Genomic DNA, 26,880 nt, shown 5'->3' with positions numbered 1-26,880 from the left:
TATAGTATATATAATTAATAATCAATCTTGACGTTATATTAATGTCATTGTGTATTAATGTTATTGTATGTTAAAAAAAAAAAAGTTTAACTTTCATGCCAATAAAGGCAAATTGAATTGAATAGAATTGAGAGAGAGAGACAGAGAGACAGAGAGAAAGAGAGACAGAGAGAGAGAGAGAAAAAAGGAGGGAGTGCCTCAGCAGATTACCTGTCAGCCTCTGTGATTAATGTGGGCCTCTGTTGGTTTGTATGTGTGTGTGTACGTGTGTGTGTGTGCATGTGCGTGTGTGTGTGTGATCACTTGTGCTATTGTCTTAATTGTGAATAAAGGAGAACAGATAGATCTCATGGGGTCTGCATTATGCTGATGATCATCTTCTGTTCATGTCAGACTATAAAGTAAGTTGTTCAGCTAAAGGGACAGTTACATATTTCCCTCTTACTTCAATCAATCGAGGTAGTTTTAATGTGAGATATCTGCCTCCTTACCAACATGAACTATGGTTAAAGAAAACAGTTCCTATGAAACTGCTCACAACAAGCTTGTGGATTAAGGATGATGATTTCTGAAAAGAAAGTTTTTCGAATGTATTTCTTCCCTCATCTCATCCCAATATTTAGAAAGAAGTCAGACAACTCTACGGCCAATGTCTCCAAACTGGGCACTCACACTTACATTCAGATTTAATAGATTTAATAGCACTGAATCTAAGAGGAAAAATATGTACTTTTTACACTTTTTACGATTTAAGGAGTCCTTTTAAGTCAATAAAATGCTTAGAAATAAAATATGTAATGTTTTACATATATATACATATATATTGTCTCTTTATTTGTTATTATAGGCCCATCATCAGCTATTAAAGAGTACATATACATCTGTGTGTGGTCTCACCTGCAGTGTGCCACTATAGGCCCAGCATCAGGCAGGTTGAGGAACTTCACCTGCCGTATGAAGCCCAGCAGTCCGGTGGCGTAACAGGGAACGCCGTGGTCGGGCCAGCTGGTGAAATGAAACTGACGGAGTTCACGGATCTCATGATGACCCTTCTGAAAAACACACAAGGAGATAAGTTACATCTCAGTTGCATATCTTACAATGGCAACTATTCTGTGCCATTTTGTACCTTGATGATGACAAATCCATGATACTCATAAATCTGATCATGGCCCTTTAGGGAGAGAGCGACAAAGACGGTTCAGCGGTCTAATTTACAGCCGGGATTTCAGGAATCTACGGTTCATTTTGCCTCTTTGGCTTCAGATGGAAAATAAATCGATCTCAACGATGTCAAGAAGGCACTTTGGGCCACTTCTGGGAAAGAGAGACAGGAAGACTTATCGAGGCTCATCTGACTAATTTACAGGGGAGATTTGAGGAAACCGAGGGCCATTTTGGCTCCACAAAAAAAGATTAATTGATTTCACAAATCTTATGATGGCCCTTTTGGGAAAGACTTAGAGGGGGGGGGGGGATGCCATAATTCAGTTAAGCTGCCTAAGTTACACAGATATTTACAGAAAGGAATTTGAAGATGTCACAAATACATAAAGACATCAGAAAGCCTCAAAATACATTTCCTTCAAACTCAAATTAAATAGAAAAAACGGAATGTGCTTTCATTAAAAATTAAGTTTGTAGAAATATATGATTTTATGTCACATCAAAAGAGACTTATTTCAACAGTAAGGCAACTGTTAGGTGGAGAGAAAACTTTTAAAGAACAAGATAATAAATAAAAAAATAAACAGAAGAGAGACATTTTGGAGCGTTGTGGACATCCACCAGACAGCCTCTAAATCCTTTCCTGTCTCACTGTAGGGATATTATAAAAAAGACTAATGACATTCTGATGCTGAAAAGATTACCTTCAGTTCAGTCGTACATTCACAATAACACACAATAGTACAATGGTAGCGAAGAACGTCCTCTCTGGATGTGCACAGATGTTAAACTGCATGATTGGAAGTCTCAAAATTCAAAGTCATAATTACATTTATTTTTGTTTCTTTCTATTAGTAAAGCTAAACTGTTTGTGTGATTTTCTCAGGCCAGCATGTAAAAGGCAATGCTACATGATGTGTCATGATATTAGTTAGCACTAGTTCAATGTCACATAAAATGAGTCAAAATAACTGAGTTAAGAGTGCAAGTTACGTGAGAAATGAATCAAGGTTGACTTATTGTTTCACACGAACATGTGACCAATCCAAAGGAAGGCATGACATCATAAACATGGGGGCGTTTGGTGATCATTGTGCGTCTTATTATTTTAGTAAATGTTTTTTTCTCTGTCTAACATCATTAGATTACAGTCATTTAGCAGATGCTTTTATCCTAAGCGACTTACAATTCAGATTCTATCACAATTCTGGGGGTTTTGGGGTTAATTGTGTTGCTCAAGGACACATCAACAAGCAACTAGTGGAGCCAGAGCCGGGGATCGAACCGCCGATTCTCTAATTGAAGGACGGCCCTGCTATCCACTTCGCCACAGTCGACCTCTTTAGTCACAGAGGTACAGTACAAATATGGATTCCATGTTAAGACAGATGACCATGACCCTCTAGGACTCCTCTAGGACCCCCTAACAACGTTAGTGTGTTCTGACAACTGGAGACCTGTCAACTGGCCCTCAGCAGCCTGAAGGCTGAAAGCTTTTACTTCTAGTTCCCTACTCTGAATTCTGACCTGCATCTCTTGCTCAGGATGTAGGAATATCCACAATTTTTGACAGCTCCAGGATTCAGCATTAGATATGCATGACCCTTTGTTCTGCTTCCAGACGTTCAATTCTTCTCCACAACACGACATGCATCTGCTTTAATAATTCAAATCAATCGATTCCATTAACTGTTGTAAACTAAACAGGGCTTTAATGGAGGGAGACGCGTCCTTCTCAGTTCAGTTCACTCTCTCAGAATAGAAGTGGGACGAGTAGCTATTAAAGCTCCCATTCTGGCTCAAGGGTGATGTGAATTCTTTGTTTTGGAATATTCTTTATGGAAACCTGAGGAGCAGCGATGAGATGAGAAGGAGAGAGACAGGGGAGAGGTCACAAAATGGGCTGAGTGGGAAGGAGCAGAGGTCAGGGAATGAGTGTGAGGAAGGATTAAGAGATGTCTGTGCCAAAGAAAAGGGAGGAGAGAAACAGACGAGAAAAATAAAACCAAGAAAACCACAAGGTGATCCGACAACTCAACTTCCCATTGATGCTCCACAGATGGAGCCTGAAATGTACGACTGGTTGGTACTAATGAGACCAACCACCTCGCCTCTGCACACAGCCTCTACCTTTATTCTGTGTTGCATTACAAGCACAACACAAACCTGTTCTCTCCTTTGTGAGGACTGTAAATGAAGCTGTCAGCACATTACAGAATGTGGTGAATCAGTGTTTGTGACTAACACACTGTTATAACAGCCGAGGACAGGAGAGAGACGGAGACGCTCTGGACTTTGAACTGAATTCCTTTTGTTACAGTCACAGTTTCCGCTTGTTACAGATACGGTATTTTAAACTATACTTCCATCTTTACAGGGAAAACCACTTATTGGACACATCCAACTCCCCTCCCTGTGTGGATTGTTGTGGACTTCATACTTCCTGGTTCATGATTACATGGATTACATTATATCTGATTTTGTGGATTATCTATGAATTACAGTGCATTAATTAGCTAAGAACGCTGTATGAGAATTGTAGCCGTGTGCTTGTTGACGCTGCGTCGAGGCGTTAGACGTAAATGCATTTACAGCTTTTGGTTTTAAAAATAAGAGGCAGGCATATATCCTCCCCGGTTCTATTACAGGTCCGTATGCACCTTGTCTCAGATAATATACAATGTTTCAGTGGTAACGATATCTAACCTACAGCTATGAACCTCTCTGACTACCTTTTAGAGAGCTTCAGGGACGTATAATATTTGATCGTTCTTTTTCTCTTAAATATCTGGTGACTGAGTGTGTGAGGTTTTCAGCATCTTCCTCAAGAAGAAGAAGAATGAATGTGATGGTGACATGAAGTAGCTGGAGAGAACAAGTATGAAATCATTGTTTAATAAAAAGCAGTGGTTTTGGTCTGACGCCTGCTACTCAAGCAGACACCTAACCTGTCTGGAGGTCTGCTCGTCCAGTCCAGTTCTGCACAACAAGTCCTTTCTCTTTCTCAAAACCTCATCCAAACCAATGGACGAGAGCTGTGATTGAAGAAGGTTCACAGATTTGTGGGAAATAATACAGATGTTATCCCCATGAGTGTGGTTGGTCCACTCAAGGTAGACGAAGACATGGAGTCCCTGTTTTTAACCACATCCTTGTGTAACCACAGTCAGGGGCTGATGGGGGTTTCAGCATTTTAAACAGACTTCAGGGTCGGTTCCTCCATGTTCACATCTCTCCAACTATCTGTCCTCTCTGTAGATGTGTGTACACTGCTGAGTCCTGTACAGTTTGATCTCCGCTGAGGAACCCAGTTGTTTGGTTTCTCCAGATCTGAGAAGACCAGATTACTCTTCTCTGCTTCGGATGCAGTCCATTGAGTGAACTGAGCCCTGTAAATACTGAGAAACTGTATTTAGTACAGATTCTTCACAAGTTTCCTTACACTGCAGCTACATATGAGACTACAGGGCTGTGTTTTGTGCTCGGTGCCAGTAGTTTGTTCTTATTCCACCTGTGTTCAGATTTAACAAAGAGCCCAAACAGGAAGACCAGATCTGGATCCTCATTTGATTCAAGGCTCTTTCCTATTTAACCTTGGATCGTTGTCAGTGGACTAACCCCACCTGGTGGGGTGAAGTTCAGGAAGTCCTTTGTTTTCATGTGGATTATATGATTCATACTGTATGCTCTGTGAAACTAACGGTGGATGGACTGTATTCATGAAGCGTCTTTCTAACTTACCTGACAAAGAGCATTACAATTTTCTTCTCATTCGGATTCACACTCACACACCAACGGCTGAGCAGTACTGGTCTGCTCATAAGGAGCAACTTGATGTTACCATCCACATAGTTTATACAGTAAGCTTTAAAATAATATCTACTCTCTCTCTCTCTCTCTCTCTCTCTCTCTCTCTAACCTTTTCATTAAGATGCTCTTCTCATTATTCTCTGCAATTAAATCTTTTTAACTGAGGAACAGAACCTGTATACGCTCTCTGTACTGCTTTCTCTTTGTTTCTCATACACACACATGCGTGTGCATGCACTTGCATGCACACTCACACACATTATGTATTAATAAGTGTGTGTGTGTCTGGTGTGTGTTTGTACGAATTAATGCATCCTGAAAAATGACAGGCATTTCAAAGTCAGCTTTCCTTTGAATTTTAGAGTAGCTGTGCACACATACGCACACACACACACGCACACACACTCAGAGGTGGTAGGGATTAATAGCTCGCTAAACGAGCTGACAGCGAGGACTTGAAGACTCGTTTTCATAAGCTGCTTTTGTGAAAGGGGGAAGGAAATATGGAGATAGGGATGAAAGAGGGGGAGAGAAAGATAGAAAATACCCGACAGCAAGATTCTAGTTCATACATGTGTATCATGTTTCATACATGATTTCAATAAATATTTACTTCACCTGTAGCACTCTCGACAGTTGATGTATTTTTAATAAAAATAAAGTTGTCCAAATAAGTCAAATGAAATGAATTACGAAAAACAAAGAAAGAAAAGTAGAAAGTTAAACAGAGAAACAATAAAAATAACACAGAGAAGAAAAGCAGCAAGAAGAAGAGGTAAACCCCCCCCTAAAAACAAAGATTTTATATCAGAGCCCTATTTTTCTTATTGTGGAGCGTCTTTCTGCTGTTTCTCATGTGCACAGTCCTGAAGAACGTTTGTTCTCTCTTCTCAAATCCTTCCTAATTAAAAGGCCCCAGTTGTGCTTGTGATCCTCCTCTTAAACGGTGAGAATCAAACCAGTAACTGTAACCCTTCAGTCACACAGTGGCTGTAATGTAATCCAGGTTTTAGGGTTAAAAAAAAGGGAAGCCATGAGTCACTTGTTTACCTTTTGGACGGTGAATGTTCTTATGACGTATTCAGCCAGCGGTTCAGTTTCTATCAGGGTCACCTTGATGTCTCCATAAACCTCAGTCTCATCTGGCCAGTAACGCACACACTTCACCTGGAAAATACAATTTACATTCATACTGTGTATTTAAATGAGTATTACATGCCAGTCATTATCACCTAATGAGCATTGACAGTGGAGCGGAGGTCCAGATGATCACCATCAATACAGTGAATAAGATCAAGCTTTCTTCTCCTGCATAGTAAACTAATACATGTGAAATGAGTGGATAACATCATCAAGTCATGTTTGAACTTCTTAAAACCTCTTGAGCACGACGCCCCCAAATTTGGGGGCTCTCGGGCTCAGAACCCCTCAAACTCACATGCAGCAAATAGCCTGATTATTAGCCAGTAGTGTGGACACGGCCACTTTTTATTTTCGATGAACCAGCAACGTCTGGACAACAACATCATATAAGTCACTTATTATAAACTCCAAAGACAACTATAGGCTACTCATATAAGCACAAAAATATCGTGGCATAAAAGCACCAAATCCTGGCCCGAAATCGGCGCTATGAGTACAGTAAATCAATGTTTGTACCCTCATGCTAACAGCTACCCAGTCATACAATGCATTTATTAGCATTAGCACACGTGGCGGAACACGTAACTAACTTCTGTTTTACGATCCGTAGAAGCACTAAACCGTTGGTGGATGATCAAACGTACCTTCATGCTGAACTTCGCCGACAAAAATCGTGGTTATGCGCCCAAGTTTTCTCAAAATATGGATAATAACGTCGCGGAATTTCCGTTCCAAAGCTGTAGTCATTGCTGCCAACTGCATACTGTTGACTTCCGACTTGTTTCCAGAATAAGAGCGGTCAAGGGGGCTTGGGCGAGTGGTCAGACTGCCTGCGACCGGAAATTTCCGCCGGGGTACACGCCTCACTTCTGGCAACTTTATTGTACGAAATCTTTTGACGATCGCCACCACATTTGGCATGAGTCTTCCTAAGCCTATGACGCGTCTAAGGAGGGGTTGTTTTTGGAAATCGACCGAGGATAGGCTGAGATCCAGCCACACACACACACATGAACTGAGAAAATCCTACAGATGACAGCCAAAACTGGCTCTGATGATGTTATGAATATGAATATGATTCCTATTATCTGTATTTGGATGTATTGAATCATATGAGTGATAAAGAAAGTGAAATATATAGTTATATAGTGTATAAAAGTACAATGTAAGAGCTGCAACAGCTGGTTCGAAAATGATGCCTCGCCTGACTAAAACCTCTTATTCTTAACTTTATTCCACTTTATTCCACTTTAACCTTTTTTTAATAACTACTGATCAGTTATGCTATGACTTGGGAAAGATTCAGGGAGCTAGCTGCATTATTTCAATAACCTTTTATCACTGAAAGTGCATTTTTCCCAGGCGAGGCTGAATATTTTCACTTTCAGCTGTGTTATGTTTTATTTTCTATATTAACCAGCAACATATTCACAATATGACCAATGTAAACTATGTCACAGGTGTTGTGATCTGATTATATCACTTATTAAATAAAAATAAAATTATTAAAATCGACCTTGTAGTTACAGAGCTATGGTCAGTTTTGTAGGGCTATGTTTTTTCGCTCAGAGACCTCAAAAACGGCTCCGAGAATAAGAGGTTAAAGAAAACTTTAAGTTTCAGTATTGTGGAGCCAGATCCGATAATACCACTGTTACTATACTAAACATCTGGATGCAGATGGTTCTAAACATCTGGATGCAGATGGTTCTAAACATCTGGATGCAGATGGTTGGAGTCATGAAAACCATCACCTGGCTTTGATACAATGCTTTCCTGCATCGCCACCTACAGCGTTTGATTGAAGTTCACACTTGGTTTACAGTTTCATTATTGTTTTTGGCTGCCTCTGGGAGAAGATGGTCATGGCTGAAAAATCAGTCTTCTCAAACTGAATTAAAGTTTAAATGTTCAAGGTGCGAGATCGGAGATTGGGAGCTTTTTATACGTAGAGGACCGACAAAGCATTTTCTATCACTAATACAGTTCTTAAAAGTGAGCGAAAGTTCCCGCAGAGGTGAGGGTTAGGAATATAACCTGATTAACACCAAGGTACTCAATGCATACATAGTTTTCTCCAGTTACCTGCGTAACCTGGTTAATCCAGCTCACCTGGTAACTTCAGAGCATGTAGCTTAAAACAAGTACTTAAGTTGCCTAAACTAAACTCATTGGGTCAGGATGGAAACAAAGGTATAAGGACTTCTGGGGCATGACCACAGTATAAATTGACAACATTTTTTTTTAGCAAATCTGGCACAATATACAGCTTGACTATTTCATGATTGAATTGTTTGATTCTGATTGTAGATGTAATGTAGATCATATGGAATACAATAACACTCGGTACCATGTATTAATTCATTCTGTATCCTCATGCATCTAAAGGTATTTGGCCTCTTGATCAAACAAACACACAGACACACACACACACACAGACACACAATCTTGGACGATAAACTCACCCTGCCCACCTCCACCAGGTTGGTAACCATGACAATAGAGGCCGAGTTTTCCTGCCAGACCATCCTCCAGAAATCCCTCACCGTCTCTTGCATGGGCCCTGACACACACACACACACACACACACACACACACACACACACACACACACACATTATATATATATATACACACACTGTTATGCACAAACAGAGCACATGCACTCTGTGTATGTATTCATGAACACACTGTCATTCCAGTACATTCTCGCTCCCAACTCATCAAATAGCACAGCTTGGTCAGTGGCTCTCAGCTAAACTGTGACGCTCTACGTATCCCTCTGTAACGCTCTATGTATTCCTATGTAACGCTCTCTGTGACGCTCTACGTATCCCTCTGTAACGCTCTATGTATTCCTATGTAACGCTCTCTGTGACGCTCTACGTATCCCTCTGTAACGCTCTATGTATTCCTATGTAACGATCTCTGTATCCCTCTGTAACGCTCTACGTATCCCTCTGTGACGCTCTATGTATTCCTATGTCACGCTCTGTATCCCTCTGTAAAGCTCTTTGTATCCCTCTGTGATGCTCTATGTATTCCTATGTCACGCTCTACGTATCCCTCTGTGACGCTTTATGTATTCCTATGTCACGCTCTACGTATCCCTCTGTGACACTCTATGTAATCCTGTCACACTATGTATCCCTCTGTAACGCTCTATGTATTCCTATGTAACGCTCTATGTATCCCTCTGTGACGCTCTATGTATTCCTATGTCACGCTCTATGTATCCCTCTGTAAGGCTCTTTGTATCCCTCTGTAAGGCTCTTTGTATTCCTATGTAACGCTCTACGTATCCCTCTGTGATGCTCTATGTATCCCTCTGTGATGCTCTATGTATTCCTATGTCACGCTCTACGTATCCCTCTGTGACGCTTTATGTATTCCTATGTCACGCTCTATGTATCCCTCGGTAAGGCTCTTTGTATCCCTCGGTGATGCTCTTTGTATTCCTATGTCACGCTCTACGTATCCCTCTGTGACGCTCTATGTATTCCTGTCACACTACGTATCCCTCTGTAACGCTCTATGTATTCCTCTGTGACGCTTTATGTATCCCTCTGTAACGCTCTATGTATCCCTCTGTGATGCTCTATGTATTCCTATGTCACGCTCTACGTATCCCTCTGTGACTCTTTATGTATTCCTATGTTACGCTCTATGTATCCCTCGGTGATGCTCTTTGTATTCCTATGTCACGCTCTACGTATCCCTCTGTGATGCTCTATGTATTCCTATGTAACGCTCTATGTATCCCTCTGTAATGCTCTTTGTATTCCTATGTAACGCTCTATGTATCCCTCTGTGACGCTTTATGTATCCCTCTGTAACGCTCTATGTATCCCTCTGTGATGCTCTATGTATTCCTATGTCACGCTCTACGTATCCCTCTGTGACGCTTTATGTATTCCTATGTAACGCTCTATGTATCCCTCGGTGATGCTCTTTGTATTCCTGTCACGCTCTACGTATCCCTCTGTGACGCTCTATGTATTCCTGTCACACTACGTATCCCTCTGTAACGCTCTATGTATCCCTCTGTGACGCTCTATGTATTCCTATGTCACGCTCTATGTATCCCTCTGTAAGGCTCTTTGTATTCCTATGTAACGCTCTATGTATCCCTCTGTGATGCTCTACGTATCCCTTTGTAAGGCTCTTTGTATTCCTATGTCATGCTCTACGTATCCCTCTGTAACGCTCTACGTGTCAGATACGCAGTGTGAGTTTCAACTCGTTACATGCATAGTGTCTCACAGGAAGTTAAGTTTAGGTAATGAAAAGTGGGTTGACATCAACTTAACAGACTCATGAGTCACGTGACTGACCAATGACTAAATAGTTAATGAGTCTTGTGACAAACCAATGACTAGAGTTAATGAGTCTTGTAACAAACCAATGACTAAAGAGTTATTGAGTCACGTGACGAACCAATAACTAAAGAGATAATGAGTCTTGTGACTATCCAATAACTAATGAGTTAACCAACCTGAGTCAGCTCTGAGTGTCTCACGATGACGTGGATGTGTTTCATTGCAGTGAGTTCATACAGACACAAAACTAAAGGTGCATCTGTGTGATGGAATCAGACTTCGAGAGCCGCTGACCCACCGTCCATATGTGATGAGTTGGATGTGAGAACATGTTCATTCCAACATCATGTTAAAATACGTCAGCACTGACCGCACAGACGTACACAAACACACATAAAACATGCACACATGAACAGGGAGGCCCACATGCGTGTGCACACACACAAGCACTCACACACTATCAATCCCAGATAGTGGTTCGGAGGTTTGAGGTAATGGGGTCTTAAATTTGTCAAGAGGATTTTATACTGCGGTTTAGATTTAGGAGGTTGTTGTAATAGCCTTCCAGCCCAAAAGGACGACATTTACCAGGTGGCTGCTACACACAGACACAGACACACAGACACACACACACACATTAGTATCTGCACAAAAGTAGAATCACACACAGTGTTCTCACACACACTCCTCATGCCAGTTGACTTACCTTGTGTGGCGATGTAATGTCTGGGTCTATGGTAACCCTGTGAGACAGAGAAAAAGTCAGTTAAGTCCTGTATTTCTGTCTTTTACCTTCCGCTTTATATATTCAGTTTTTCTCTCCTCCGTCTCTTTCACCTTTTCCTAGACTATCAATTTTCTGTCTCCCCAGATTCCCAACTAATTGTAACACCTACTCTCGGCCCTGTCCTTTGTGAATCTCTCCTTCCACAGCTCCTTAACCCTTCATTTTTTCATTCCCTTCTTATCATCAGTTTATCTCATTTCTTATACTTCTAGCTTTGGACCATTTTACTTCATTCATGTCTACATCGGTTCTTTCTGCCTGCTTCCCTTGCTCCTTCCCAATCCATCTTTTCCTCCTTCCAAATTTCTTCAGCCAATTCTTCTCTTGTTTTTGACATTCCTTCACTTTTGAGGTGAAGTGATTACTTACTCTTTCTCCATTTAAAATGATCCTCCTTCACTTCCTTCATTTTAAAGGAAGCCTTTCAATCAATCCATTCCTGCACCCTCCCGTTTTCATCCATCCTCCGTCTTTCTTGCTTATTTTAATTCCCATTTCTATTGTTATCAGTCCATTAAATGGCCTGCATCCGTTGTCATCACCATTCTAATGTTTCAGATGGGGCAAACTGCCCGCACTTTGTGAACGTGAAACCTTCACATCTTTATACACGTGGTTAACGTTGTGAATTGAAACAAAAGTACTTGGTTAGGTTTAGGAAATCATGGTTTGCATTGAAATAAGTATGTTTGTTACCTAAGTATATTTATGCAACTTAAAGTTACAAGTCAAGTCATTTTACATTACGTTATCACGTAATATAACTTTCATTCGGGACATGACCATGATCTCCTGGGTGAAAGTCCTGAGTTTGTTTGACCCTGACTAGATTACTGCAATTCAGCCCGTGTACTGACTAAAACTAAGAAAAGAGACAATATATCTATTGTATTAGCTTCTCTACAGTGGCTCCCCGTAAAATCTAGAATATCATTTTAAATCCTTCACCTCACCTACAAAGCCCTGATTGGTCAGACACCATCATATTTTAAGATGCTTATAGAACCATATTACCCCACTAGAGAGCTGTGCTCCCAGAATGCAGTGTTACTTGTGGTTCCTAGGGTGTCTAAAAGTAGAACAGGAACCAGAGCCTTTACATTAACATTACATTACAGTCATTTAGCAGACGCTTTTATCCAAAGCGACTTACAATTCAGATTCTATCACATTTCTACACAGTAGGCACAGCTACGGTAGCTGTACGGTTAAATTTTTGGGGTTAAGTCAGTGTCTTGCTCAAGGACACATCGACATGCGACTAGCGGAGGCGGAGGCGGGGATCGAACTGCCGATCCTCTGATTGAAGGACGGCCCTGCTCTCCACTTAGCAGTCACCCACAGCCTTCAGTTATCAAGCTCCTATTCTGTGGAACTAGCTTCCAGTTCAAGTCCGGGGGCAGAAACACTCACTTCATTTAAGTGTAGGCTTAAGAATTTCCATTTTGATCATGCTTATAGTTAGGCCTGGCTCAGGTTTATAGTCAGGGCTGGCTCAGGTTCATAGTTAGGGCTGGTTCAGGTTTATAGTCAGGGCTGGCTCAGGTTTATAGTTAGGGCTGGCTCAGGTTTATAGTTAGGGCTGGCTCAGGTTTATAGTTAGGGCTGGCTCAGGTTTATAGTTAGGGCTGGTGCCGGTTTATAGTTAGGGATGGTTCAGGTTTAAAGTTAGGGCTGGTTCAGGTTTATAGTTCGGGATGGTTCAGGTTTATAGTTAGGGCTGGTGCCGGTTTATAGTTAGGACTGGTGCCAGTTTATAGTTAGGGATGGTTCAGGTTTATAGTTAGGGCTGGCTCAGGTTTATAGTTAGGACTGGTGCCGGTTTATAGTTAGGGATGGTTCAGGTTTATAGTTAGGGCTGGTTCAGGTTTATAGTTAGGGATGGTTCAGGTTTATAGTTAGGGCTGACTCAGGTTTGTACTAAGGGCTTGCTCAGGTTTGAGTAGAACCACCTCTAGTTATGCTGCTATAGACCTAGACCGCTACAGCACTTCCTACGATAAACTGAACTCCTCTCTCCTCCTTTTCCTCTCCATCTGTATATATTCATGTCCCATTAATGCATGTTACTAATTTGTCTTCTTCCCGGGAGTCTTTGTACTCTAATTACAATTGTCATTTTTGTCATATGGATTGTGTGAGGATTTATGTCTAACTCTGATGTATTTCCCTCAGTAGTGTCCTCCCCCGAGTCCCACCCACTGCCGTGCCTCTCTCTGTAGGCACAGCTGATGCTTATCTCCGGTGATCATCTCCAGCTGACATAAATACTCCGATCACTCTCATTCCAGTTGTCAGTCCGTCCGTTTACCTACCTGGTATTCCGACCAGTGAGTTGTCCGTTTTTTCACTCTTTGAAGATCTGCTACTAACGATCCGTTTTGTTTTCAACTTGCCTACCGTCCAGTGTCGAGCCTCGGGTTTTCACCTGCACGAAGAAGCCTTCCAGTTCGTTACTCGGAGATCAACTGTGAGGTCTTGGCGATCCTGTGTCGAGCCCCGGGTATCACACAGTCGATCCAGCCTGCCTGCCAGCTGCGGACGCGGACTAGCCACTTCCCGGCTAGTATCCGAGCGGAGAGCGAGGACGCGCCTCCGTGTTGACGTGTGACTGTTTTCCTATCGGCTTCGTCTGCCGCTCTGAAAGATTAGCCACTTTCCGGCTTGGACCCGTGCGGAGTGCGTGGAGACGCCTCCTATTGACTATCTATTTCCTGTTTTTTTCCCCTGACTGAGAGAAATAAATAATCTTGGTTTTGAAATAGAACTCTGCTGTCCTGAGTCTGCATTTGGGTCCATGAACACACCACATCATAACAGAACGGACTGACCAACACTATGGACCCAGCGGCCGCAGCAGGATCTCCACCTGCAGATCCCCTGCAGGTGCCGATCACAAACCAAGGCGTTCTTCTGGGAAAGCAACACCATCTGCTGCATGATATGCGGGGATTGCAGCAAGCCATCGGGTCTCAGGTGGCTGAGATCGGCAGCATGGTGCAGGGACTCGCACAGCCCCGCCCCTCCCCCCTAGATCAGACGGCGGGGGACGCGCAACTTGTCCATGAGTCATTTGTTCCGTCTCCTGAACCCTTCCACGGAGACATGAGGGGATGTAGAGGTTTCCTGCTCCAGACGATGTTTGTGTTCAACCAACAGCCCTGCACGTATGCATCGGACAGTTCTAAGATTGCCTATCTGACCAGGTTGCTACATGGCCGTGCTCTCGACTGGGCCCAGGCCTGGTTCACCCAGAACCCGTTGGATACGGTTTCTTTTGGACAATACCTGGAGGCGTTCAAGAGAGCTTTCAACCACCCTACATACTCTCAGGACGCTGTTCAGAACCTCCGCTTCCGTCAGGGCTCTGCTAGCGCCGCTGAACATTCTATTGACTTTCGTATCCTGGCCGCAGAGTCTGGTTGGGAGGAGAGGGCGCTAAAGGGGTTTTTTCTCAGCAGCCTGTTGGAGGGATTAAAGGACGAGCTTGCTGTTCTGGAGGAGGACAAGACACTAGAAGACCTGATCGCTCTCACCATTCGACTGGATACTCGGATGCAGGAACGTAGGAGAGAGCGTCACCACAGGTTCCCGGCACCGGTTCGTCAGCCAGTAACCACTTCCGGCCGCCGGTCCCCAGGTCCGCCTCGCCGCCGCAGCCCAGGCCACCAACACTCGCCCACTCCGGCACCTTCTCCCGAGGATCGGGATGAGCCCATGCAGTTGGGACGGTTACACCTGTCTCAGGGAGAGAGGGAGCGACGAATCCATTCCGGAGCCTGCCTCTACTGCGGCGAGTCGGGTCACTGTATCCCTGACTGCCCGGTGCGACCAAAAGAGAGGGCTCGCCAGTAAGAGTGGGAATACTGGCGAGCGATTCGACCCGACTCCCCAGTCCCAGGTCCCGTCTCACACTACCAGCTAAGTTATGTCTGCCATCCGGTGTTCTACCAGTCTTGGCTCTCATTGACTCCGGAGCAGAACAGAGTTTTTTGGACTCCTCCTTGGCCTTCGCTCATGGGATTCCCTTGGAGGAGTTGGAATGCCCTCTTCAGGCAAACGCTCTGGATGGAAGTCCCTTGACCAATATCACTCACCGGACTTGCCCTATTACCATGCTCGTGTCAGGAAACCACCAACACGAGATCCGTTTTTACATCTTCTCTACGCCCCAGACTCCTCTGGTTCTGGGCCATCCCTGGCTCCGGGACCACAACCCACAGATAGACTGGGCAGGAAACAGAATCATCGGTTGGAGCCCTAGATGTCTTTCGAGGTGCCTCAAGTCCACCATTCCCCGGCAGACCTCTTCTCTCCACACCCCTACTACCGGAACTGATCTCACCTTGGTCCCCTTGGAGTATGCTGATCTCAGCGAGGCATTCAACAAGGAACGAGCCCTTTCCCTGCCACCCCACCGACCCTACGATTGCACCATAGAACTATTCCCCGGCGCCACCCTGCCCTCCAGCCGACTATACAACCTTTCCCGACCGGAACGTGAGGCGATGGAGACCTATATCACAGACTCCCTCGCTGCTGGAATTATCCACCCGTCATCCTCCCCGGTAGGAGCGGGGTTTTTCTTCGTGGCCAAGAAGGACAAGAGTCTCCGTCCTTGCATCGACTACCGAGGGTTAAACCAGATCACCACCCGGAACAAGTACCCGCTACCCCTACTCAACTCTGCTTTTGAATCCCTACCCGGTGCCACGATTTTCACCAAGCTAGACCTCCGCAATGCCTACCACTTGGTTTGGATACGAGAGGGGGACGAGTGGAAGACCGCTTTCAACACTCCTCTGGGACATTTCGAATACCTGGTCATGCCATTCGGACTTATAAATGCACCAGCCGTTTTCCAGGCTTTGGTGAATGACGTGCTCAGGGATTTTCTCAACCGGTTTGTGTTTGTCTACATCGACGACATTCTGATTTACTCCTCGAACCTACAGGAACATTGCCACCATGTCCGTCAGGTCCTTCAGCGCTTACTGGAGAACCAACTCTTCATCAAAGCCGAGAAATGTGAATTCCATGTCACCTCCGTACAGTTTCTTGGTTTCATCATTGAGGAGGGTCAAATTCGCAAGGACCCGGAAAAGGTTAAAGCGGTTACCGAGTGGCCAGTCCCCTCTAACCGGAAGAAGCTCCAGCAGTTCCTAGGCTTTGCAAACTTCTACCGCCGGTTCATTCGGAACTACAGTCAGACACCGTCACCCCTAACCAGACTCACCTCCTCTAAAGTGGATTTTTCTTGGTCCCCCGAGGCCAACCGGGCGTTTAACACCCTCAAGGAACGATTCACATCAGCCCCCATCCTAGTACAGCCGGATGAAAGCTGCCAGTTCGTGGTCGAGGTGGACGCCTCCGACACCGGAGTAGGAGCAGTATTATCACAACGCTCAACCACTGACTCTAAGCTCCGCCCGTGTGCTTTTTTTCTCTCGCCGCCTTTCCCCGGCCGAGCGGAACTATGATGTGGGCAACCGGGAGTTACTGGCCGTCAAGCTGGCTCTGGAGGAATGGAGACATTGTTTGGAGGGGTCAGTCCACCCGTTCATTGTGTGGACCGACCACCGAAATCTTGAATACATCCATTCTGCCCGGCGACTGAACTCCCGCCAAGCCCGTTGGGCTCTGTTCTTTGCCCGTTTCAACTTCACCATCACCTACCGCCCAGGAAGTAAGAACATCAAGCCCGACGCCCTCTCTCGTCAGTTTTCCCCAGACAAGGCTGACCCAGCTCTTGACACAATTGTTCCACCCGCCTGTGTCCTAGGCGTTCTCACCTGGGCGATAGAGTCTGCAGTGCGGGAGGCTCAGCAGACCCAGCCAGACCCAGGAGGTGGTCCTCCTGGGCGTCTGTTCGTTCCCCTTTCCGCCCGTTCCCGGGTCCTACAATGGGCTCATGACTCCCGACTCTCCGGCCACCCTGGGATAAGACGTACAATCAACTGGCTCCGGCGCTCCTTCTGGTGGCCATCTTTGGACAATGACACCCGAGCTTACGTCTTAGCCTGTACCACTTGTGCGCGCAACAAGACCTCACACAGACCCCCTGTCGGACTATTACGACCTCTGCCTGTTCCCCACAGGCCTTGGTCGCATATGGCATTGGACTTCGTCACCGGATTTCCCCCCTCCGAGAGCAACACGGTCATCCTGACCATCGTGGACCGGTTTTCCAAGGCGGCTCACTTTATTCCCCTTCCCAAGCTCCTGTTGGCTCGCGAGACTGCAGACTTGTTGGTTCAACATGTCTTTAGACTCCGCGGCATCCCTATGGACATTGTTTCTGATCGGGGTCCTCAGTTCTCCCAAGTTTGGAAGGCGTTCTGCCGCAGCCTCGGTGCCACCGCTAGCCTCTCCTCCGGCTTTCACCCCCAGACCAATGGGCAGACCGAGAGGCTTAACCAGCAGCTAGAAGCCATGCTCCGATGCGTAGCGGCATCAAATCCATCTTCCTGGAGTCGTCACCTGGCCTGGATAGAGTACGCACACAACAGCCATACCTCCACGGCAACGGGTCTCTCCCCCTTCGAGGCCTCCATTGGCTACCAACCTCCCCTTCTATCCAGCCAAGAGGTCGAGATTTCCGTCCCTTCGGTCCAAAGCAACCTTCGCCGATGCAGAAGAGTCTGGAGAGAGACTCATCGAAGGTGGTCCGGTTTACACGGTCGACCGTCTCCTGGATGTCCGCCGACGAGGTAGGGGTTACCAATACCTCGTTGATTGGGTGGGGTATGGTGCGGAAGAACGATGCTGGGTTCCTCGCTCCCGGATTATGGATCCGGAGCTACTCCGCACATACTATCGCCTACACCCTGATAAGCCTGGCGGTTCGCCGGGAGGCTCCCGTTGAGGGGGGGGGGGGGGGGGGGTACTGTGAGGATTTATGTCTAACTCTGGTGTATTTCCCTCAGTAGTGTCCTCCTCCGAATCCTGCCCACTGCCATGCCTCTCTCCGTAGGCACAGCTGTGCCTCATCTCCTGTGATCATCTCCAGCTGACATAAATACTCCGATCACTCTCATTCCAGTTGTCAGTCCGTCCGTTTACCTACCTGGTATTCCGACCCGTGAGTTGTCCGTTTTTTCACTCTTTGAAGATCTGCTACTAACGATCCGTTTTGTTTTCAACTTGCCTACCGTCCAGTGTCGAGCCTCGGGATTTCACCTGCACGAAGAAGCCTTCCAGTTCGTTCCTCGGAGATCAACTGTGAGGTCTTGGCGATCCTGTGTCGAGCCCCGGGTATCACACAGTCGATCCAGCCTGCCTGCCAGCCGTGGACGCGGACTAGCCACTTCCCGGCTAGGATCCAAGCGGAGCGCGAGGACGTGCCTCCGTGTTGATGTGTGACTGTTTTCCTATCGGCTTCGTCTGCCGCTCTGAAAGATTAGCCACTTTCCGGCTTGGACCCGTGCGGAGCGCGTGGATCCTGAGAAAGGGATCCCTCCTCTGTTGCTCTCCCTGAGGTTTCTTCCTTTACTTTTCCCGTTTACAGTTCTTTTGGGGGGAGATTTTCCTTTCCCGATGCGAGGATCCATGGACAGAAGAAAGATGTCATATGCTGTACAGATTGTAAAGCCCTCTGAGGCACATTTGCAATTCGGGATATTGGGCATATCAAATAAATTGATTTAAATTGAATCCATCTATAAGTTTCTCCTCTTCCTTCTCCCATCCCACTTTGTCCCGTCTCCCTCTCCAGCCCCTCCACTCCTTTAAGAAGCATAAATCAAGGTCATTTTCCGAATCAGCATCAAATTAAATAATAGAGGGGATCTTAGTTGTCTAACAACGGGGCAGATAAAAAGAGAAGACTCTCCAACAAATGATTATCCCCTCCGTCCCTGTAAACCTCTCTTCTCCAAAAAACCTCCCTATGAGACATTTAACCTTGTTGAGATGAAAACACCTATCACTTTATTCTTGTCTGTAAGACCATGCTATAAGTATGCCGTTATCTTCACTGAAGGGATGTAGGGTTTCGGTTTGATTATTTATTTTTTTTCTGAAGAAAATAAGCATTATGTACCAAATTCATTAAGACTATTGTTACAACAGTCAGCTGTGAGTGAGAGATTAAATTGACTGCAGCGTATCATTCAGTCTGCCGAGAGGGTGATTGGCTGTAATCTACCGTCCCTCCACGACTTGCTTGCCTCCAGGACCCTGAGGCGGGCACGAAAGATTGTAGGCGACCCCTCTCTTTACAAAGACCAATTACAGTTGTAGACCTCCAAAGAGAGATTTTTAAACATTAGAACATTTTGGGAAAGTGAGGAGATATTTTCAATTTTTCACCTACTTAAAGGTAGAGTAGAGTTTACTATATGATTAGAGTAGGGTTGAAGCATGCAGTTGTGATGGTCAGGGTTAGGTGCTGGCAAATTAAACTCTCCAGTCCATCACAAGTGAACAACACTAAAGAACAAATCTGTGTGTGTGTGTGCACTCACGTCAATATAATTAGCGTTGATGTAGTCAGAGTGGGGGTCTCCGTCCAGCAGCTGCAGTCGGACTCTTGTGTGATCGTCTGTGGGGTCAGATAGCACAAAATACAACAGGCCTAAAGTTACATTTACTCACAGATCGGAGCAGCTAACTGACTAGATGGGAAACCAACTAGGCCCAAAGTTAGGTGGCCGTCTGAACCAGAAATATGACAGCCCTTGTTGTTTGTTAAAATTCCTTAAATGAACCATGTATACCTACCTAGCCATCTGTAGTCATGCACATCATGAATCATGAAAATCCTCTGTCAGCGGCAAATAAAAGCATGTCACTTTGAAATATGATAAAGCTTTGTTCTCATTCCTCTTTTCAGTTATTCTCTTTGTACTCGGTTTATGTAACTGCTACATAAAATATATCATTATACATTGAAAAAAATGTAATTACAATTTTTTTTTTCTTTTACATGTATCTATACAATGAGCATTAAATCTCCTCCGCGAATCACCACCTTAACGTGGTGGAGGAGTTTGAGTGGCTCAGTGATCCTAGGAGCTATGTTGGCTTGGGCAGTAGCCCCTGGTAGGGTCTCCCAAGGCAAACAGGTCTCAGGGGAGAGCCCAGACAAAGGGCGGTTATAAATAACACTGATGAAAAGCAGCCCACGGTCTTCAGCCACCACACCCGGACCAGGGAAACCGGGGCACCCTCCCGGAGCCAGACCCAGGAGGGAAGCTCGTCAGCGAGCGTCTGATAACCGGGCCTTCGCCCATGGGGCCCGGTCGGGCTCAGCCCAAAGAAACAACATGGAGCACCCACTCTGTTGACCCACCACACGCAGGGACAAGCATCGGGGTCGGGTGCAATGCAGACCAGGCGGCGGGCCGGGCTGGGGGCCTGGGCGAGCCGATCGCCGGCAGCATAGACTAGCTCTAGGGACGTGCAACGTCACCTCACTAGCAGGGAAAGAGCCGGATTCTGGTGCAGGAGGTGGAGCGATACCAGCTAGATATAATTGGACTCACCTCGACACACAGCACTGGCTCTGGAAGCAAGGTCCTGGAGAGGGGTTGGACTTTGTCCTTTTCTGGAGTTGCCCAGGGTGCGAGGTGCCGGGTAGGAGTGGGGAGACTCACGCGCCCCCGGCTGAGCACCGCTGTGTTGGTGTTCTTCCCGGAGAACAAGAGGGTCGCCTCCATGCGCATACGGGTTGTGGGGAGCAAGGCTCTGACTGTTGTTTGTGCTTATGCACCAAACAGCAGTTCGGAGTATCCGGCCTTCTTGGAGTCGGTAGGAGGGGTCCTGGAAAGGACGCCGCCTGCCGACTCCATAGTTCTCCTGCGGGACTTCAACGCTCTGTTGGGATCCCTGTCTCAGCTCCTCTCTCCCCTCCTTCCCCCTCAGCTCCTCTCTCCTCTCCTTCCCTCTCAGCTCCTCTCAGCTCCTCCTCCTCCTGCTCTCCTTGCCTCCTTCTCCAGTCTCCACTAAGCATGGATTGAGTCTGTCACAGATATAGTTAATCAGTTAACTCCCTCTGGAGCTCAACTCACTCACGGCAACTCGCTGCTGTCAGCGCGGCTCCAGGCATCATGGGATTTAATAGCATGTGTGATTGAGTGTAATTGTGTGTGTGTGTGTGTGTGTGTGTCTGTGAGAGAGAGATTGAGTAGTGTGTAAGTGTGTTAAAGTGTGCGTTCTTGACTTGCTCATATTTTCTGGGAAATCTTTAAGATGTGTGTTTTAATGTTCAAGTGATGTGTGCGGGTTCCAGTGTCAGCTACTATGTGTGTGTGTGTGTGTGTGTGTTGCAGTGTGTAATAGCCTATTAAGAGCAGAGCTCCCTGCAGCTGATGTGTCAAACACACACTCTCACACACACACACACCTCAGCGAGCTTTTTCCAGCTGTTTGACAGAAGTGTAGAGAAAAAGAGATGAAGGAGAGAAACGATCATGAAGCACAGTTTGACCTCGAGTTCTGTTCAAGTCATTTTAAAGTTCGATCAAACAACCAATGAATCAACGATACAGACGTTCACTAAGTGACACACTCATCAATCAGGAAATCACAGAGCTCTCATGTCTCTTCTTGTCTCTGTATGAAAAAGAAGAAAAGTCCTACAGCTTTGAATCTCTAACCTTCTCACCAATTATATATTATTCAGCTTAAATGTTCCTGAGTTTGAGGAAAGAAAACGTTCAGCTCCTGAAACAGTAAAGTGCGAGTCTCTATATCTGAGGAGGAAGGTTATTCTTGGTAAAAGTTCAGAGGGGGTGAAGGTAATCTAGACTCTTTACAGTTAGATTACTTCATTATATTAAAATAGCATGTGTGTCTGAGAGAAATATATTCTGTTCAATAAAGAAACCAGTTTCTTGTCCACTAAAATAATCAGTATGAAGAAGTCAAAGGTTCGATTTCCGAGAAAAGAAACTTCATTTGAGTCTTAATTAACCTCATCTTTAAAATGTCCCTGATAGAATGAAACACTGCTGAGTTCATTTTAAACTCCTCTTTAAACTCGTCTTTAAACTCGTCTCCAAACTCATCTTTAAACTCATCTTTAAACTCTTCTTTAAACTCCTCTTTAAACTCCTCTTCAAACTCCTCTTTAAACTCGTCTTTAGATTCCTCTCCAAACTCGTCTTTAAACTCGTCTTTAAACTCCACTTCAAACTCCACTTCAAACTCCTCTTTAAACTCCTCTTCAAACTCCTCTTTAAACTCGTCTTTAGATTCCTCTCCAAACTCGTCTTTAAACTCGTCTTTAAACTCCACTTCAAACTCCACTTCAAACTCCTCTTCAAACTCCTCTTCAAACTCCACTTCAAACTCCTCTTTAAACTCCTCTTTAAACTCCACTACAAACTCCACTACAAACTCCTCTTCAAACTCCACTTCAAACTCCTCTCCAAACTCCACTACAAACTCCTCTTTACACTCCTCTTCAAACTCGTCTTTAAACTCCACTTCAAACTCCTCTTTAAACTCCTCTCCAAACTCCTCTTTAAACTCCACTTCAAACTCGTCTTTAAACTCCTCTCCAAACTCTTCTTTAAACTCCACTTCAAACTCCTCTTTAAACTCCACTACAAACTCCTCTTCAAACTCCTCTTTAAACTCCTCTTCAAACTCGTCTTCAAACTCGTCTTTAAACTCGTCTTCAAACTCCTCTTTAAACTCATCTTCAAACTCCTCTTTAAACTCCTCCTTAAACTCCTCTTTAAACTCCTCTTTAAACTCCTTATTAAACTCGTCTTTGAACTCGTCTTCAAACTCGTCTTCGAACTCCTCTTTAAACTCCTTCTTAAAATCCTTCTTAAAATCCTCTTTATACTCCTTAAACTCCTTCTTAAACTCCTTTTTAAACTCCTCTGTAAACTCCCTTCTTAAACTCCTCTTTAAACTCCTTCTTAAACTCCTCTTTAAACTCCTCTTTCAACTCTTTAAACTCCTTCTTAAACTCCTTTTTAAACTCCTCTGTAAACTCCCTTCTTAAACTCCTCTTTAAACTCCTCTTTAAACTCCTCTTTCAACTCTTTAAACTCCTTCTTAAACTCCTTTTTAAACTCCTCTTTAAACTTGTCTTTAAACTCGTCTTTGAACTTGTCTTCAAACTCCTCTTTAAACTCCTCTTCAGAAGTTGTCTTTGTTTTAATTAAACACAGTTTATGGAATCATTTCAGATTAAACTCAAACGTGTTGTTTCTAAACGGTGAAAAATGTTGAAAATGGGAAAGTGAAAGTGACACACACATCTCATCTTTACTAAATGAAAACACATCAAAGTGGTACAGAACACATGCACACACACACTTGTGTAGGAGTGTAAATGAAGACCTATATAACAACAAGCATATGACCACACACACTTCAACACACCACCTCCTCTTCACCTTAGTGCTCCTTCATCACACACACACACACACACACCCTCATTATGCAGAGAGGTTTAAGGAGAGGTTTGATGAGAGGAGGAGAGGAGAGGAGGAGAGGAGGTTTGATGAGAGGAGAGGAGAGAAGGAGAGGAGGTTTAAGGAGAGGAGGTTTGATGAGAGGAGAGGAGAGAAGGAGAGGAGGTTTAAGGAGAGGAGGTTTGATGAGAGGAGGAGAGGAGAGGAGAAGAGGTTTAAGGAGAGGAGGTTTGATGAGAGGAGAGGAGAGGAGGAGAGGAGGTTTAAGGAGAGGAGGTTTGATGAGAGGAGAGGAGAGAAGGAGAGGAGGTTTAAGGAGAGGAGGTTTGATGAGAGGAGGAGAGGAGAGGAGGAGAGGAGGTTTAAGGAGAGGAGGTTTGATGAGAGGAGAGGAGAGAAGGAGAGGAGGTTTAAGGAGAGGAGGTTTGATGAGAGGAGGAGAGGAGAGGAGGTTTAAGGAGAGGAGGTTTGATGAGAGCAGGAGAGGAGGAGAGGAGGTTTAAGGAGAGCAGGTTTGATGAGAGGAGAGAAGGAGAGGAGGTTTAAGGAGAGGTTTGATGAGAGGAGGAGAGGAGGTTTAAGGAGAGGAGGTTTGATGAGAGGAGGAGAGAAGGAGAGGAGGTTTAAGGAGAGGATGTTTAAGGAGAGGAGGTTTGATGAGAGGAGGAGAGAAGGAGAGGAGGTTTGATGAGAGGAGGAGAGGAGAGAAGGAGAGGAGGTTTAAGGAGAGGAGGTTTAAGGAGAGTAGGTTTGATGATAGGAGGAGAGGAGAGAAGGAGAGGAGGTTTAAGGAGAGGTTTGATGAGAGGAGGAGAGGAGAGAAGGAGAGGAGGTTTAAGGAGAGGAGGTTTGATGAGAGGAGGAGAGGAGAGGAGGAGAGGAGGTTTAAGGAGAGGAGGTTTGATGAGAGGAGGAGAGGAGAGAAGGAGAGGTTTGATGAGAGGAGGAGAGGAGGTTTAAGGAGAGGAGAGAAGGAGAGAAGGAGAGGAGGTTTAAGGAGAGGAGGTTTGATGAGAGGAGGAGAAGAGAGGAGGATAGGAGGTTTAAGGAGAGGAGGTTTGATGAGAGGAGGAGACGAGAGGAGGAGAGGAGGTTTAAGGAGAGGAGGTTTGATGAGAGGAGGAGAGAAGGAGAGAAGGAGAGGAGGTTTAAGGAGAGGAGGTTTGATGAGAGGAGGAGAGAAGGAGAGGAGGTTTAAGGAGAGGATGTTTAAGGAGAGGAGGTTTGATGAGAGGAGGAGAGAAGGAGAGGAGGTTTGATGAGAGGAGGAGAGGAGAGAAGGAGAGGAGGTTTAAGGAGAGGAGGTTTAAGGAGAGTAGGTTTGATGATAGGAGGAGAGGAGAGAAGGAGAGGAGGTTTAAGGAGAGGTTTGATGAGAGGAGGAGAGGAGAGAAGGAGAGGAGGTTTAAGGAGAGGAGGTTTGATGAGAGGAGGAGAGGAGAGGAGGAGAGGAGGTTTAAGGAGAGGAGGTTTGATGAGAGGAGGAGAGGAGAGAAGGAGAGGTTTGATGAGAGGAGGAGAGGAGGTTTAAGGAGAGGAGGTTTGATGAGAGGAGGAGACGAGAGGAGGAGAGGAGGTTTAAGGAGAGGAGGTTTGATGAGAGGAGGAGAGAAGGAGAGAAGGAGAGGAGGTTTAAGGAGAGGAGGTTTGATGAGAGGAGGAGAGAAGGAGAGGAGGTTTAAGGAGAGGTGGTTTGATGAGAGGAGGAGAGGAGAGGAGGAGATGTCATTTGATCCTCTTCTGTCACACGTGAACCTTCCTGCTGCTTTTCTCCCTTTTCTTCTTCTACTGCTTTGGATGTTCAGAAAACTAAGAAGTAAAAAAGACGGACTGCTGGAAACAGAGAGAAGAATATCCTGATGTTTCATGTCTATTCTGTTAAGTGGAGTACATGTTCATCATTTTCAACAATAATGAATATGATTGAATCAGAGACTTGGTGGTGAACTATACATTGTGTCTAAGAGACTATTGATCCTCTTTGTGAGGCAGCTTGTTCTGAGGTCTTTGCTCTTTGTGTCGTTAACCTTAAGTATATATATATACACTTTTCTTTGTTCTAATAAAGACAGCACACTAAGTCATTTCCCTCGGAGCCTTTTAAAACATTTTCTCAAGAAAATGAGGCTTTGTACAATAACAGCAAGCAAGATGGACAGTTTCCATTACCAGGACCTTGTAATTAAAGGATTTATACTAATAGCACATTTATCATAATTCCTGTTGGCTATCGAGTTCTTGACAGGCTATTTCCGTCAGAGCAATGTTTCATTTTAAAGCCTCAGGTTAGTGGAGCGTGTTTGCATTAACATCTCAACCCTCGCTGTGGACACACACACACACACACACACACACACACACACACACACACACACACACACACACATACATTATTAGTGCCCACAATATCATAGCAAACACTTGACACATGACACAGAGTCACATTCACATGCAAATGGAGACACACACACACTTCATTACAGCAGCCTGGCTTTCCTCCAAAATTAAGCTTCATTTTGGAGAAAAGTCTCTGAATAAAGTCGGCTGCAGGCTTTGATCAGCAGGATGGAAATAAAACCAGAGTTTTTCTGCCGTGGTGGGTTCCTGCGTCAGACTTACAGAAGTTGAGTAAATGAGGGTTTAAAAAAGGATGTTTCTCATTAGAAATGCATATTTATATGTTGTTTTCTACTAAACACATTGTTTCACTGTCAGATGTAGTGAGAATATTTAAGTTTCAGTTTTATAAAAGCATCGACTGATTCTTCCACACAAACCCAGATCTCCTGGCTTCTGGCTCTCTGCAGGTTTCCTCCAACAGGAGCTGCAAGGAGTCAGTAGGGACCTCCTGAGGGACACTCTCCTGAAGGACACTTCAGCTGGAGACACTTTAGCTGGGGACACTATAGCTGGGGACACTTTAGCTGGGGACACTATAGCTGGGGACACTTTAGCTGGGGACAGTTTAGCTGGGGACACTTTAGCTGGGGACACTATAGCTGGGGACAGTTTAGCTGGGGACACTTTAGCTGGAGACACTTTAGCTGGGGACATGGGTACCAGCACAGCGGTTTGGACCTGTGTCCTCCAACTGAAGGACAGTGTCTTTACCAGTACACCTGGTGCCTTAGCATGTTTTATATAACCAATGGTTAAACTAACCCAGACTAACATAAACCAAACCTCACCTGACCAATTTAAGTTGAAACTGAGCCAGATTAAGTCAAACCACACTCATGTTCAGCAGAACGTACTGCATGAGTACATGAGTACATGAGTA

At 45.0% G+C, this 26,880-nt stretch overlaps 1 protein-coding gene across 1 annotated transcript in view; it reads right to left on the bottom strand.

Moving 5' to 3' along the window:
* ptprt (protein tyrosine phosphatase receptor type T) overlaps positions 1–26,880 on the bottom strand; it is a 321,896-nt gene that overhangs the window by 20,345 nt on the left and 274,671 nt on the right. Inside the window, exons 25-29 of the mRNA XM_076082072.1 lie at positions 19,692–19,777; positions 11,146–11,182; positions 8,586–8,683; positions 6,028–6,144; positions 898–1,052 (exon numbers count right to left, since the gene is read on the bottom strand). Of these exons, the coding sequence (XP_075938187.1) occupies positions 898–1,052; positions 6,028–6,144; positions 8,586–8,683; positions 11,146–11,182; positions 19,692–19,777 (493 nt within the window). The remainder of the gene's footprint in view (positions 1–897; positions 1,053–6,027; positions 6,145–8,585; positions 8,684–11,145; positions 11,183–19,691; positions 19,778–26,880) is intronic.

The sequence above is a fragment of the Anarhichas minor genome, unplaced genomic scaffold (genome assembly GCF_050575085.1).
Source record: "Anarhichas minor isolate MPS153535 unplaced genomic scaffold, ASM5057508v1 ptg000089l, whole genome shotgun sequence".
In the NCBI taxonomy this organism is placed as follows: domain Eukaryota; kingdom Metazoa; phylum Chordata; class Actinopteri; order Perciformes; family Anarhichadidae; genus Anarhichas; species Anarhichas minor.
Note: the sequence above shows the minus strand (reverse complement) of the source record. Positions and strands in the feature narration are given on the sequence as shown.